The sequence below is a fragment of the Marmota marmota genome, unplaced genomic scaffold, assembly GCF_001458135.2.
Source record: "Marmota marmota marmota unplaced genomic scaffold, marMar, whole genome shotgun sequence".
NCBI lineage: Eukaryota > Metazoa > Chordata > Mammalia > Rodentia > Sciuridae > Marmota > Marmota marmota.
The window spans coordinates 269,142-285,289 of NW_025999968.1; the positions used below are offsets into that span (position 1 = coordinate 269,142).

Sequence of the window (16,148 nt, forward strand, 5' to 3'; positions counted from 1 at the left end):
CCCCCCACCCACCCAATGTGGAATTGCTTGTACCTTGGGTTTTAGGAACACTGAATTTTGTAAAATGAAGTGTGCACAAAGAGAAACCTTTAGGTCAGTCATGAAGGTAGGCTTTGTGCACCTTCTAGCTGTGGCATCTTCCCAGGGCTGGGACTCAAAGAGCTACTTTGATGGTTTCTTCCTGTCCTTCACCTTAAGTGTTTAGAAATGGATACTTTATTAAAATTTACATGTGCCGTTTGTCATTTTACTAGTTTGTTGTTTTCTAGGTGGGTCTCTAGAGTTGTAAAATTATCAGAAGTTTAGAAGTTTTTAAAAAATAAAGTCTTGAATATTTTTCTAAACAAAAAGATCACCTTAGGCCGGTTTTGGGGTTTGTCTAATGTCATTAACAGTTTCCGTAGTGGGAAAATAATTTATTAATTATAGTTTTGCATTTCTGGACAGAGTATTTTAGGACAAGTAAAACACAAGTGAGGATCAAGTCTGTTTGGAATTTGTAATATTTTGTTTCGTCTACAGGAAAGATCTTTTCTCTAACTATAGCTTCTTTAAATTTTTTTTTAATATTTATTTTTTAGTTTTTTAGGTGGACACAGTGTCTTCATTTTATATTTATGTGCTGCTGAGGATGGAACCCAGGGCCTCATCCGTGCTAGGCGAGCACTCTACTCATGGGTCACAACCCCAGCCCCAGCTTCTTTAAATTTTAATTCAAAATATCTCCAAGCGTTCCTTCTTAGCTATATACAACAAATTAAACCCTAATATTTTATAAAGTTTTTATTTATAAATTAACATTCTTTCCCTTTGTCCATTATTTCTAAGACAAAGGTAGAAGTGTGATCGTATATTGACAATAGTTAAACTCAATTCTCTTCTTGAAGAGTTTGATAAGTTAAAAGACAAGAGCTCATTTGTAAAGTTTAGTTACACTATCTCGTGAGCTTGGAGACAACCCTATTAATTTACCAGAATCCAAAACTGAGTCTCATCATTTCTTGGAGACACCTGCTCTCAAACCTTTTCCTTAATGATTAAATTCTAAAATAACCCTGTTATTAGGAGAAGGTTTGTCCATAAGTGGACTTACTTGTTATTTCCTCCTTATTGTAAGCTGAATGGCATGACAGAGCAGAGGCAAAGAGTCATAGAAGCAATTCTTAAGGTTTCAACTCAGAAAGGTCCAAGTTCCCAGGCATGGCAACAGCTTTGCAGATGCCTTCATCATGATAGCTGAAATAACAAAGACCAACAGAGGTCAAAGCTGAGAGTGCTGAAGCACCTGCCTTAGCTTCATGTAGGGAAACACTTGACTATGTAAATGAATACCTATTTTTCTTCAAAAATTTCCAACTAGTTTTAGTATGCATTGTTTTTGAGTCTTCTTTGAATCAGTCATTAAAATATATGCTGGCAAATCGTATTTTTCAAATTATTTGAGGGCTGGGGATGTGGCTCAAGCGGTAGCGCGCTCCCCTGGCATGCGTGCGGCCCGGGTTTGATCTTCAGCACCACGTACAAACAAAGATGTTGTGTCCGCCGAGAACTAAAAAATAAATATTAAAAAACTCTCTCTCTCTCTCTCTCTTAAAAAAATTATTTATTTGAGATTCTACTACAAAGATGGAAGACCTTTTTCCTTCTCTTATTTTTCCTCTTATTTGTACATATGGTATGGATTCATTGACTTTTATTAAATGAATTTTAAACTTTAATCACTTATTTTGATAATTAACTTGCCTCAAATTTGGCCAGGGAAAGCTCCTTCAATCTGGGTCAAGGTCCTCGTAGCTAGTAGAACTAGATAAAATAGATGTGTGTGGGTGTGCTTGCATGTATACACACATGCATGTGTATATGTATATATACATATCTTTTTCTGTATTTCTTTTTTTAAAGTTCATACTTGAAATTTCAGAGCAACATTATAGTTTACTGTAACCTCCCTCTTTATTTATAATACCATTTAGTTCTAAAAATGCCATTTTCTGGCATATATTTTTAATAACTGATTAAAGAAGACTCAAAAACAATGCATACTAAAACTAGTTGGAAATTTTTGATGAAATATGGGTATCCATTTAAGTAGTCTAAAAAGTGTTTCCCTACAGAATACCTATTAGTTACAAAGCAAAATATAGTGCCCATAGGAAAGAATTCTGCAAAACCTGCCATACCTGATGGAAGTCAAGATTATATGTAATCGGAAAAAAAATGGCGATTCTGTTGAGGCTGGATGTCCTCTATTGTGCTCAAGGAGGCTAAGCTCAGTTCCTCCATACCCCAGCAGTCAGACATACTCATGTCTTGCATTTCTCCAGTACCAACCTACCTCAGGATGGAATGGAGCACAGCATATTCACCTGAAACTTGTTATCCACAGTATGTTTAGTTGTTTGCTCAGTCCTAGAATTCACAAATTAGAACTACTAACTCATACCCCTGGACTATTAAGAGTTCAGTATTTGTTTTTTTTCTTTTGGCCTAAACGGTATATGACTCATGTATACTGTTCAGAAAATATTTAGGTTAGTTTTTCTTTTTCTTGCTTTTCAAAAACAAGTTTTTGTTCTTTAGCATAGTTAAAAGTCAGGAAATTCCTTTTTTTTAATATTTGCTTTTTAGTTTTTTTTAGGTGGACATAATATCTTTATTTTATTTTTATGTGGTGCTGAGGATCGAACCCAGTGCCTCACGCATGCCAGGCGAGCGCGCTACCACTTGAGCCACATCCCCAACCTAAGTCATTCCTTTAGAGTAGTTTGGTATATCCTTTTCTGTATGTATCTCTCAGTATTTTACCATCATTTTTTTTTATTTTCAAAAATTAGTTATGTTTTTGCTCTGTGAATCATTAACATTTCCAAATTTCCAAAAGTCAGGACTGTAGACGTATCATTTCTGCTGTTTCTTATGTTCTGTTTTATACTCATGCCCTGTGGATAGCCAGTCTCACATTATGTTCTGATTTACTTTTTCTGAGTTTCTTTCACACAAATGAGCAGATATGTATAATTTTCTTGGTTTCTTACACAAAAGGTAGCACAGTTGGGATGCTCTTTTATATTTCATTTTTTTCTCTTAACTGTATTTGCTGGCAAACATTGTATATTATTAAGAGACTTTTTGCCATTCTTTTCACAACTGGATGATTGAGTCAACCATTCTATTTGTTGATGTTTAAGTTGCTAATAGTATATTGTGATCTAAAAGAGGATTGCTGTGAATAATATTGTGTAATGTACTTTTGTATTACAGATAAGTCAGAGTAAAGCAATAGAAATGGGACTGTTGACTCGAAACTACTTTACATTCTCTTCAGTAATATATGACTATATCACTTAACTTTGCATACAGAAGTACCTTTACATTTTCAGTTTTAGCTAGTTGTTAATCTGATAGGTGAGATGGTATCTTATAGTTTTAATTTACAATCTTCTTATTTTGATTGCAATTGAGCAGTTTTTTCCATCTGTTCAAGATCCAATTTATTTGTTTTTTGTGAGTGCATGTGAATTCTCTGTCTCTTCTCTCTTGCCTACTTTTAAAGTGGCTTTTTGGTTTTATCACATCCACCCCATGAGTTCATTATTCTGAAATAATGAACTTTTGTGTGTGGTATTTTTTTATTTTTGGCCAGGTGACAGTTCCTTCTTCTTCCTCCTATACTATTGAATTTATTATTCTTTAATCTTATTTGCTTTCGTGTTATGATTAGAAAGCGTTTCCTCTATGCTCAGGTTAATGAGAAATTCATCTTTTTTTTTTTAAACTACATTTTTCACATTTATATTCTTGATCCATTTGGAGTTTATTTTTGTGCATGGTATGAGTTACTGATTTAATTTTATCTTCTCTAAATAATTAACCAGCTGAGTACATTTATTAGAAAGTGTATCTTTGTTCCAGTGTTTTGAGATGTTCCTGTTATTATATGCTAAATTTCCATCTGGGTCTGTTATTGGACCTTCAATTCTCCCCCACCAGGGTATTTGCATAATCCTGTGAAGCTACTACATTAATTTAATTATAGAGGCTTCATAATATTTTAACACTTGGTAGGATTAATCTGCCCTTCTAGCTTTTCCTTTCATATTTTCCTACCTATTTTTGATTATTATTCTATATGAACTTTGGTATCAATTTGTCTTACTCCATTAAGAAGTTTGTTGGTACTTTTAATTAAGATTTCATTAAGTTTGTAAAAAGAAAAAGTTGACATATTCCTGATTTTTACTTACATAGGCTTTTGATATTTCTTGTTAACTTTATTTCTTAAGTATTTAGTTGTTTTATTGCTATTACATACTTTTGCTATTTTTTTAACATACATGCTAAATAGAGGCAAACTACCTTATTCAAAGCTCAGTTTTCCATTGTCTCTCACCCATTCTTGTTAGAATTTAAGTTTTCTTTGTTCTCCTCCCTTACTGTTAACTCTTCAAATAGTGTAGCCAAAAAATAAAATATGCTATGTTGACCAATTTCATTCATTATCACAGTATAATAGGAATTTCTCTGAAAACTTAAGATCTATAGTTTAACATCTGAAACTTACATAGCTGCTGCTTAGAATTTCATTATAATTAGTAGTTTCCAGAGAATGGTTGGAACAGGGTCTTTTTGCCCAGTTAAGTAAACCAACCGCTGGAACCCCTCCTAGTGGCATTGAGAGGCAGGTTTTTTTTTGGTAAAAAGATAAGAAGAAAGGTTATGAGCGGAAAAAAAGAAAGCCAAGAATGATTATCCCTGTCAGTAGTCACATAAACCATATGAGAAATGTTAAGCTTTTAAAATAATTTCTAGTACAATAAACTTTGTTTCAGGAATGTTTGACCTAATGATTTGAGTGCCTCCCCTACTCTCTGTACCCCATCATACTGTGACAAATTGTGTAATTAAAATAGACCTCATTTGGGCGATTTGAAAATATTTATGATAAGAAATGCTTGTGTTGTAGGGGTAAAGCTCAGGTAGGTACCTAATTAATGTAATTGACCTTTAATATTAAAACAGAGAAGATTAATCAACCCCCAGAACTACTTAGGGTTGTTGGAAGTGACTTCCAATTTGAAAATCAGTAANCTTTAAAAAAATATTCCATATAATAATTATTATTTATTCAATACATACTATATTCCAGGCACTGTATTAGGCATTACATCTATAGCATGATCTAATCCTCACAAAATTATATGTAAGATAAGGATGCTAATCCCATACGTTAGATGAGAGAAGTGACCTCCAGAATAATTAGATAACTTGCCCAGATAAACTTAGATACAACATGGTAGTGAGTGAATTCTGGCATATATTAACACAGTTCCATATAATTTTAAAAGTTATTTATATCTATTCCATTAATTACTCATTGCAGAGATATTAGAGAAGAATAATTCAGGATATTCAAAAGTTGGCTTTATACAAAGGCTGTTAAAAACAAGTATAAGACAAAATTATGATTCTGAAGTGTCTTAGCCTGGATCACTTTTTAAAAATTGGTTTCTTATACATGACAATAGAATTCATTTGGATAAAATTATACAAACATGGAATATATCTTATTCTAATTAGGATACCATTCTTGTGGGTGTACCCAATGGTGGTGTTCACTTAGGCATTTTCATGTATGTACATTGGGTTGTTTATTTTTTGGTGTTGAGTTTTCTTGAGTTCTTTGTGTATCCTAGAAATTAATGTCTTATCTGAGTTGAAGGTGGCAAAGATTTTTTTCCCATTCTGTAAGCTCTGTCTTCATGCTTGCTTCTTTTTGCTGTGAAGAAGCTCTTTAGTTTGATCTCATCCCATTTATTGATTTTTTAAAATTTTATTTCTTGCACTGTTAGAGTTCTTGTTGAGTCTTGTTAGAGTCTTGTTGGAGTGTGAAGCCTACATTTTCTTCTATTATGTACAGTGTTTCTGGTCTAATACCTGGGTTTTTGATCCATTGAGTTGATTTTTGTACAGGGTGAGAGATAGAGGTTAAATTTTATTCTACTGTATATGGATTTCCTGTTTTCCCAGCACTATTTGTTGAAGAGGCTATCTTTTCTCCAATGTATGTTTTTGGTACCTTTGTCTAGAATGAGATAACTATATTCATGTGGGTTTGTCTCTGTCTTCTGTTCCATTAGTCTTCATGTTTGTTTTGCTGCCAATACCATGCTGTTTTTGTTACTGTAGCTCTGTAGTATAATTTAAGGCCGGGTATAGTGATGCCTCCTGCTTTGTATTGCTTGCTAAGGATTGCTATTTCTATAAAGAACATCAATGGAATTTTAGTAGGAATTGCATTGAATATGTATAGTGCTTATGATAGTATGGTCATTTTGACAATGTTAATTCTGCCTATGCAAGAATCATGGGAGGTACAGACTTTATGGTAATTTTATACTTTAGAAAGTGTCTAGGTAGGGTGATAAGTAAAAATTTTTTACACACACACATATATATATTAAAAATAAACTTACTTGAATTTTCAGGGACTTTATAGTGGCTGGTTTGGAAGGATTCTGTTGATATTTCAGTTTAACTTATATTTAATTTTATTGCCTTCACTATTCCAGAGGGGAAAAATTGGAGATATGATGCTTGTGGTCCCGAATGTGCTCTTTGTTGAGAAATAAAACCTGATTAAATGTATAGTATGCTTTTCAAGTTTTCTCACCATTTTTTGTCTTTATCGTTTTTGGTGTTTATGTTGTTCCATGTTCCTGTAAATCTGTGGTACGTTCAGAAGCACTATTTAATATCAGGAGTTAAGAGTTGCCTTCCCTCCCCCACTTTTTTATTTGTGTATTATAATTGTTCATAACAGTGGACTCTATTACATATTCATACATGCAAACAATTAAAGTTGATGTTTTAGTCAGCTTTTTCACTGCTGTAACTAAAAGATCTGACCAGAACAATTGTAGGGGAGGATACGTTTATTTGGATTCAGAGATCTCAAGTCCATGGAAGACCAGCTGCATTCTTCGTGGCTCAAGGTGAGGCAGAAGAACATCATGGTGGCAGAGTATGGTGGAGGAAAGCAGCTCATATGATGATTACCAAGCAGAGAGCCAAGCAGAAAGATTTGAAAAACTTGACTTGAAATGTGGGAGTAAAACTTGGGTAAAGGAAGTTGCAATTGTTAAAGACAATACTACCACTAAAGAAATGCTAAAGACCTTACCCAGAGACAATAAGAAAGATGGCTTGAGGACATCTCACGAACTGGAAAACTATACTCTTCTCAGGCACAAGGTAGTAAAACTAAAAATTTGAGACCACTGGGGCACCCTTACACAAGGGGGCCTAGGAAGTTTTTTCAATGTGTTCAGCCAGCTAGGCACGCAAAGGCTCCTGCAGCCAGGATCCCTCAAGACTTGGCTACTGCTCAAGCAGATCTTGGCATCAACCGTGTGGTTCTGGTTGTGCAGAATTGAAGGATGCTGGAGTTAGGGGGTCATGAGGCCTTCACCAAGATTTCAAAGGAAGGCCTGGGAGACTAGGAAATGTTCCCCAGGGTCAGAGTCCTGTGGACAGGCCCTGAGAGGACAAAGCCTGGAGATGTGAGGAGGAAGCCCAAGCTGCAGTAGAGATCCCAAAAATCAAGAAATGACAGTAATATGGGACATTGTCCTAGGAAAGTTTCAGAAATTGAGCAGAGACAAACCAACAGAAAGGGCATTTGAGCTGCAACCAGCAAGACCACAGGGGAGGAAATACACATGTCATTTGGAGAAAACATCACAACGCCATGTGCTCCAGACACTGGACACAAAACTTACAGGACTTGTTTGCCTAGCTGGATTTCATTTTTGCTTTGGTCCCATCCCTTCTTTCTATGCCCTATGTTTACCGTAGACCTTTACATATTGAACACTTGTAAATTGCTTTTGATTTTTCCAGGAGCTCACACTGCAAGATTGCCTTGAGTCTCAGAGAAACATTGGACTTGAACTTTTGGGCAGTCTTGGATATATTGAGACTGTGGTGACTCTTGGAAATGGATTAAATGTATTTTCCATTGTGAGATGAGTATTAGGTGTCTAGATATTAGGTGTCCCCCAAAAGCTTGTGTGTAAGACAATGCAAGAAGGATTAGAGGAGAAATGGTTGAATTATGAGGGGATTAACTGAGTGGAAACTGAAGGCTGATAGAGTGTGGTTAGAGGAGGTAGGTCATTGGGGACTCCCTTTGGGGTATGTATTTTGTACCTGGCAAGTGAGTCAGTCAGTGTCTGTCTCTCCCTCCCTCCCTTCTGATCCTCATGTGAGCCGCTTCCTGGTACCACATTCTGTTGCTTTGATGTTCCGCCTCACCTTGAGCCTCAAGGATGGAGCAGGATGTCTATGGACCAAGACCTCTGAAACCTGGAGCCTCCAAATAAACTTTTCCTCCTCTATAATTGTTCTGATCGGTTCTTTTATAGAATTTTTTATATAATTGTTCTGGTCTGCTCATATCAGAGAAAAAGCTGGCTAAAACAGTTGGCCAGTATCATTCACTGTTGTTTCTCCTTTGCCTCCCTGCCTCCCTCCCAAAGGTTGCTTTTTTATTAGATTCACTAAAACTTTGTATTTGTTGTTGGTGGTCAGCTGCCTTGATATTTTTTTTATAACAGTTTTACTCAGATACAATTCATATAGTGTAAAATTACCTTTTTAACATTTATAATTAATTGGTTTGAGTTACAGAGTTGTAAAACTGTGCAATTCCAGAATAGTTTCCTCACCTCAAAAAGAAACCCTATATCCATCCTTTTTTTCATCAGTACCCATCCTTTTTTTCCCACTATGCTCTGGAAATCACAAATTCACTTAATATTTGTTGGTATGTATGGACTTGCCCATTCTGGACTTTTCATATGAAGGAAATCATACAATATATTATTTTTCATGTTTGGTTTCTATGTCTTACAGTAATTTTTTTTTGGTTAATACCTATTTTATCATGTCTCAGTATGTCGTTCTTATTCCTGGTTGAATAATATTCCAATTCATGGATATGGTATGTTTTGTTTATCTCTTTATCAGCTACTGAATATTAGGAATGTTTACGTTTTGGGGCTTTTATAAAGATGATGCTATGAATACTTGTGTACAGATTTTTGTAGGGACAGTTGTTTTCATTTGTCCTGGGTTTATTCCTAGGGGTAGAATTTCTGGGTCCTATGGTGATTCTGTGATTGACATCTTGAAATTTTTATCTCTTTTCCAAAGCTGTACTGTTTTACAATTCCATAGCAGGGTATGATCACTGCACTTTCTCTATATCTTTGGAAACACTTATTTTTTAAAAACTATTTTCTTAAATTGTCAATGGACCTTTATTTTGTTTATTAATTTATTTATATGTGGTGCTGAGAATCGAACCAAGTGCCTCACACATGCTAGGCAAGCGCTTTGCCAGTGAGCCACAACCCTAGCCTTGGAAACACTTATTATTATCCTTTTTAAAATATTTATTTTTTAGTTGTTGTTGGATGATTATTATCTACTTTTTGTTTAAACCTGTCTTAGTGTATGTGAAAGGGATGTCTCATTGTCATCTTGATTTGCTTTTTCTGATGCTAATTATGTTGAACATTTTTAAATGTGTTTATTAGCCATTTGTACTCCTTCTTGGGATTAATGTCTGTTAAAACCCATTGCCTATTAAAATTTTTTATTTTCAAATTAAAATATTCTTGGGCTTTTTGGGGGGAAGTTTTAGTTTGACAGAAAAATGAGTCGAAAGTACAGAAAATTCACAAAAGCTACATTTACTGTTGACCTTGCTTCCCTTATTATTATTGTCTTTCCTTAGTATAGTACATTTTTAACATTCACTAAAACAATATTGACATAGTTCTAATTGAAGTCTAGAGTTTGCACAATTATTTACTTTGCAGGGTACAGTCTATGGTTTATTTATGTATTTATTTTTTTTGGTAAATGCATCATGACATTTATCTACTGTTACAGTAGTATACAAAATAGTTTCAATGAACTGAAAATCTCCTGAGCTCTACCTATTCATCTTGCCTTCCCTCAAAATCCCTAATTATCATTGATCTTTTTACTGCTACAGTTTGACTTTTATAGATGGTCATTGTTAGAATCATACTGTATATACTTTTCAGATTCTTCAAATTGACTTTTATTGCTTAGCAATATGCATTTAATGTACCTGTATAACTTTTCATGGAATGATAGCCCATTTTTTTAGTGTTGAGTAATATTTCATTATTTGGATATATCATAGTTTATTTATCTGTTTACTTCTTGAAGATCATATAAGTTACTTCTAAATGTGCGTAATCATCAATGAAGCTTTTTAAAAGATTTCTGTGCAAGTTTTTGTTGTGGACCTAAGTTTTTATCACATTTGGGTAAATATCCAAGTAGCACAATTGCTGTATTTTATGGTAAGAATATATGTATTTATGTAAGCAACTGTTAAATTGTCTTCCAAAGTAGCTGTGCAAATTCTTATTCCCATTAGCAATGAAGAGTATTTATGTTGCTCCATATTTTCATTAGCCTTTATATTTTTGGACATTAACAACATTTCAATAGGTGTGTAGTACAATCTCATTGTTCTAACTTGGAATTTCCTGATGGAAAATGATATTGAGCATCTTTTTGTATGCTTATTTGCTATTTCTATCCAGTTTGATACTATGCATCTGTGGGTTATACATACATGGATTCAACCAACTGCAGATTGAAAATATTGGCAGAATTTATAGTGAACATACACAGATTGTTTTTCTTGTCTGTGTTCTCTAAACACTACACTACAACATATGTTTACTTAGCATTTATATTGTATTAAGTATCATGCAATCTAGAGATGATTTAAAGTGTACAAAAAATGTGTGTAGGTTATATGCAAGTATTGTTCTATTTTATACAAACAACTTGAGCATCTACAAAGTTTGGTACACTCTCCCCCATCCATCTGTGAATATTCCCTGTAATCATAGGGACAGCTATATCTCCTTACTATATGTTTATTGCTTCAATTATGCATTTTGTCACAAGTAATGGAATGACAGATTGATGTGTTTTAAGAATTTTAAATGTTACTACATATATAAACCCAGTTCTCAAGGTTATTTAAAAAATATTCACTTATTTCTGCTCCTGTCTTCTAAAGACTAGAGCCCAGTCTGCTGAAGGTAGTTCTGCTTTTTTGGCTTATTGGTCCCTAACCATCCTCACCTTCCTCTTTCTTGGCCTCTTATGTGACAGTAATTCTATTTCCTTTCCAGATTCCCAGGCATATACCTCTTTTTTTTAAACTTTCTGAATTACTATAATAACAAAAAAAAAAAAGTGTTATTTTTCTGGCCATGTAGTTGGCATTTTGGTATTTTTAACAGCCATTAGAATATTGTTGGAATGTATATTCTTTGTTAATAATCTACTTACTTTATTACAGTAGAATAAGATATTAAGAAATCACATTATTTAATATTTTATTTTCAGGCAATGTGAGCATAACTTTGAACTTTCCCAAAGAAAGTTTGTGTGGTCTATAAATCTGTCAGGACTGTGTATGTCTTTTTTAAAAACTTAGCACCTGAGCCCCTTTCATGGAGTTAACTCCTAGTTTTTTTTTTTTCCACTGTAACTCAGAAAACAATAGGATTGTAAGAGTCTCCTTTGATCCCTGCTTAATTTGTTTTTTGAAAAGTTTGATTTATTTTTTATTATAGTTGCAAAAAAAATTTCCATAAGTAACAGCAGCTCATTTCAAATATTTCTTACAAATCCTAAACTGGTGCTTCTCAAGGTACATGTGGTAAAGTACCAGTTTCTATAATTTCCAATTCACCAGACTGATAGTTTTGCAAAATATAGTACAAATGAATTGCTAGAAAAGTAAAAGTTTTAAAAATATAGAATACAGGCCTCAATTCTTATTATCAGAATCATAGATAAAAATTTAGTCTGCCAAATTGCTATAAAAGATTTTAAACACTCTCAATTCTGTATCTTATTGCTGAGCAGTAACAAATAGTTCATGGACTAGTAACAGATAGTTTGCAGTTCAGTTCTGGTGTACAGACTGTATTTTTTAATAGCACATACATAGCTTGTTGTTTAGGGTGTTTAATGTTATTTCAGGAGCATCTTGGTGATTATGATGTATAATTGTTGTCCTTTAAAAATTATTTTCATGTGTTTTCTTTTCAGAATCGAGAACTCCAGATCATGAGAAAGCTAGATCACTGTAACATAGTCCGATTGCGTTATTTCTTCTACTCAAGTGGTGAGAAGGTAAGTGTGACAGATAGTATGTATTGAATATTGTGATAAACTTGTTATTCTTCTAAAAATAATACTTCCCATACCTTTACCCTAACAAAATAGTTTTGCTAATTGAATGAAAGCATTCAAAGCATAGGCCCCAGTGATTTTGAGCATAAGAAATGGTCATTGAATATCATTAGTTATAGCAGGAAAATGCTTATAAGAATATAAAGGGAATGATTTTTTAAGAATTTTCTCCTTTTTTAAAAAAAAACAGCTATCTTTAGTTCTAGAAAGTTTATATTTTTTATTGATACTTCTATGTTTTTTATGGAATCCTCATTTCATCTGTTTATTATAAGGAGGAAAATTATGTCATTTTGCTAAGTGGAAGTTGATGAGAGGTGAAGAGAGGAAGTGGGAGGACTCTGATAGGACTAGAATGAGGGTTAAACATTAGAAAGCAAGTTTAATTGGTCTTTGATCAGAGAAAAAAGATATAGTATTATATTACAGAGCTTATTATAAATTGTCACTATTTCTGATCACACTTAGTTTTGTGAAAGTAAAGGATAGTTAAGACTTTGAGCTGTGAATGTTCGTCTTCCTTGGTCCTCCATTGGTCTTTTTCCTCAGAAGATGTAATAACTTATGACAGTTTAATCAGTGGAGAAGAAAGCAAAGAAAACCAGTTTCTACTGTTGTACCTTGGTCTTTTTCTTTCTGCCCGTCCTTTTCCCCAGTTTTAATATTTCCTTAAATTTTTTTCTTTACTGGTTTTGGATGGGGGACCTGGCAAGGAACATGGAAATCAGGGATTTTTTTTTGGTGGTTGTTGTTGTTGTTTTGAGGGGCAAAATAAATATGACTTGAATAAATTCACTTGATATTTTGGACTTAAGATTTTATGCTGGGGATGTGGCTCAAGCGGTAGCGCGCTCGCCTGGCATGCGTGCGGCCCGGGTTTGATCCCCAGCACCACATACAAAAAACAAAGATGTTGTGTCCGCCAAAAAAAAACCCTGAAAATTAAATATCAAAAATTAAAAAAAAAAAGATTTTATGCATATAATATGTAATGTTCTTAGATCCATAATGTCTCTTGATTTCTAATCCAATATTAATTTACTTAACTGTTTGTAGATTAATCATTTTCCATTAAACTGTACTTAGATTTTCTTGGAAATTCTTTTTCTTTTCCCATGACAAACCCAATGATATAGAAGAAGACCTATGTATTTTAAGGCAAGGTGGATCTATTATGTGTTGTGTATATATTTGTGTGTCATAGCTAATATGTGTGACCAGCCATACTTAGTAAATATGTCCTTTATCAACACTTGTTCCTTAGTCATTTTTAAGTTTAAATTGTGCCTCTGTTTGTATTGTGAATTGTAAACCTCATAGATAACTTTCAGTTCTCTTATTTCTAAACCCAATTACTTGGTTTATGCACCTACTGCCTATTACTCTCTTTAATATTATCTATTTTGGCAAGTCTTTGTTTTTCTGTACCTTTCCAAATAAGATTATGGAGCATATATTATGTTCCCAGCACTCTTAAAATGAAATTTTGCATCCTCATGGCTTTTTGTTATTAGATGCTAGACATCATAATTCCCCAGGAAGTAAAGGAAAGGTCAGAGTTACTTATTTTTGTGAGCCACTAGATTACATATACATTCATTTGCGAAGGCCTCCTTACAAAGTTCCTAAACATTTTCTCTTGATTGCTTATTTTAATTTGTATAGCCCTCCCTGTATGCCACATACTGTTTTAATGCTTTATAAATATTAGCTTATTCAACTTTTATGAAATTCAAGTGTAGAAAGGGAAGAATATCAGACTTTGAAATGTAAGATACCTGATGGCTTACCCGTCTGGTTTTGGTTAGGTGGGAAACCCCCATCATAGGCAGCCCTTACCACAGACTTAATCCTGCCTTCATGGTAACAATTGACCAGCTGTTATCTGAGTACTTCAGAGCAAGACTTTCTCCCTGCTACTGCTTACAGCTTCCTATTTATCTTAAACATTCTTACAGATATAGAAATGTGATTAATAGAGGTTAACAAGGACAGTGAACCTCTATTAGGAAAAAAAAATAGACTTTCAAATATTTTACATATCTTAGAACTTTTTCTTGAGCATTGTAAAATTTCCAAAGTGAAAAACAGATAACTCTTAGTTTGGGATAGCTCCACTAAAATAAAGAAAAAAAGGAAGGGTGGGATATAGTGTAAAAAACAATTATCTTTGTTTAACAAAACAAGATAAAAGTTTTCTTTTTTTTTAAATAAGTGTTTTTCCAAAGCTCAAATCATTTTATGTTTGTTAACAGACTCAAATTATGTAGGTCCCTTATAATAAGAAATCTGTAACAGAGACTTACAGAGGCTGCCTTCACTAAAGCAGTGACTCTTTACCTAGATCTGCAAATGCTCTGTGGGTATCTGAAAGCAGGGTAAAGCTTGATATCTCAGCCTTCATTTTGTATCTGTTTTCTTTCTTCCCTTAAACTTTGTCAAAAGAATAATTAAAAAAAAAAAGTTTTCCGAAGATGTGTAGAAATAAATACACAGGTTTAAGACTTCCCATAATCTTCCAAGTCACCAAAAAGATCATTTCTTTTTGCCATTCATAATCTCCACTTATGAATTGTTCTAATAGAACTAACATATTACTCAATATATTAGTGAACTAATTGTAGACATAGGAGAAGATAGGTTCTGCTCTAGGGTTGAGAGCTCTGAGAGCTCAGGAATGAGTTTCCACTGCTGTTAGGGAGGGATCTAAAAGTCTTTGAATTTCTTACAAGTCTCTAGAGATTACTAATTTTTGAATGTAGTAGTCCTATATTTGGTAGATATTTTTTTTCTAGCATAAGCATTGCCTTTGTGTATTTATGAGGAAAGTTTTGAAGAATGAAATAATTAAGTTTGAGATGGCCCATGAGACGTGCACATAGAGATGTCCAGGAAGTACATACTTGGATGACTTCTTACAGTGTTCTATGTTAACGTTGACAAGGTTGGATAGAGAGGGTGTGTGGAGTTGGAGGAGGAAGAAGCCTGGATGTTTAAGATCAGGACAATAAAAGGTCAACAGTTTGACAGTATTTCCTTCTGTTCCTAGAATTTTTTGATGGGTAAGAACAAACTTCATTTGAGAATGATATAAGGAAACCAGTACTCTTGGGTGAGATTCAGATTTTTGTCTAGGGGAAGACAGTAAAAAGAACCCTTCATGAAGAAAATGAGATTATCTGGCGGTTTCTTTTTTGGATTTCAGAGAGCATAAGGGAAAGCTTTGGGAAGGAGATCAGTGATAAGAATATGAGCCTAAATGAAGCCACGAGGAGGCATTAGGGGGATGAGTTGAGGTTATTGCAAAGATCAAAAGGAACAAGAATTCATTGTTTCAGGATTATAGAAATGAAAGGTTCTGGTAGGTTCTAGGTTAGATGAGTTCAAAGGTGTATGGAAATTTTAGAAATCGTACCATCTTTTACTCTTTCCCTTTTTGTCATTTTCTTTCAGTCTTTCTCCACTGCTCTCTATTGAGTCTCTGTCTCCCTTTTTGGATTTCTTTTTTTCTGTCTGTGGGTTTTGTCTCTTTCTCTTGGTCTTTGTTACCCACTTCTTTCCAATTTCCTTTCCCTCTGTAACTCTGCCTCTAGTTTCTGCTCTCTTCTCTCTTGGTTATTTATATTCTGTGGTTCTCCATCAGTCTTTTTCTGGGTCTCTGTACCTCTCTTTTGTTGGATTTCTATGTATCTTACTTTCTTTGTATTTGTGATCCTCTACAAATTTCCTTATAGATTCCTACCTGGCTTGAATTTTTCTGTTTCTTAGTGTCTTTTCTCTCTGGGCCTTTATTATTACTCCCTTTTGATTTAAAAAAAAAAAATATA

General features: G+C 33.9%; 1 protein-coding gene across 3 annotated transcripts in view; it reads left to right on the forward strand.

The window, feature by feature from the left end:
* Positions 1-16,148, forward strand: part of Gsk3b (glycogen synthase kinase 3 beta) — a 170,626-nt gene that overhangs the window by 82,671 nt on the left and 71,807 nt on the right. For all 3 annotated transcript variants that reach the window (XM_015478461.2, XM_015478460.2, XM_048803256.1), the window contains exon 3: positions 12,178-12,261. In XM_015478461.2, the coding sequence (XP_015333947.1) occupies positions 12,178-12,261 (84 nt within the window). The remainder of the gene's footprint in view (positions 1-12,177; positions 12,262-16,148) is intronic.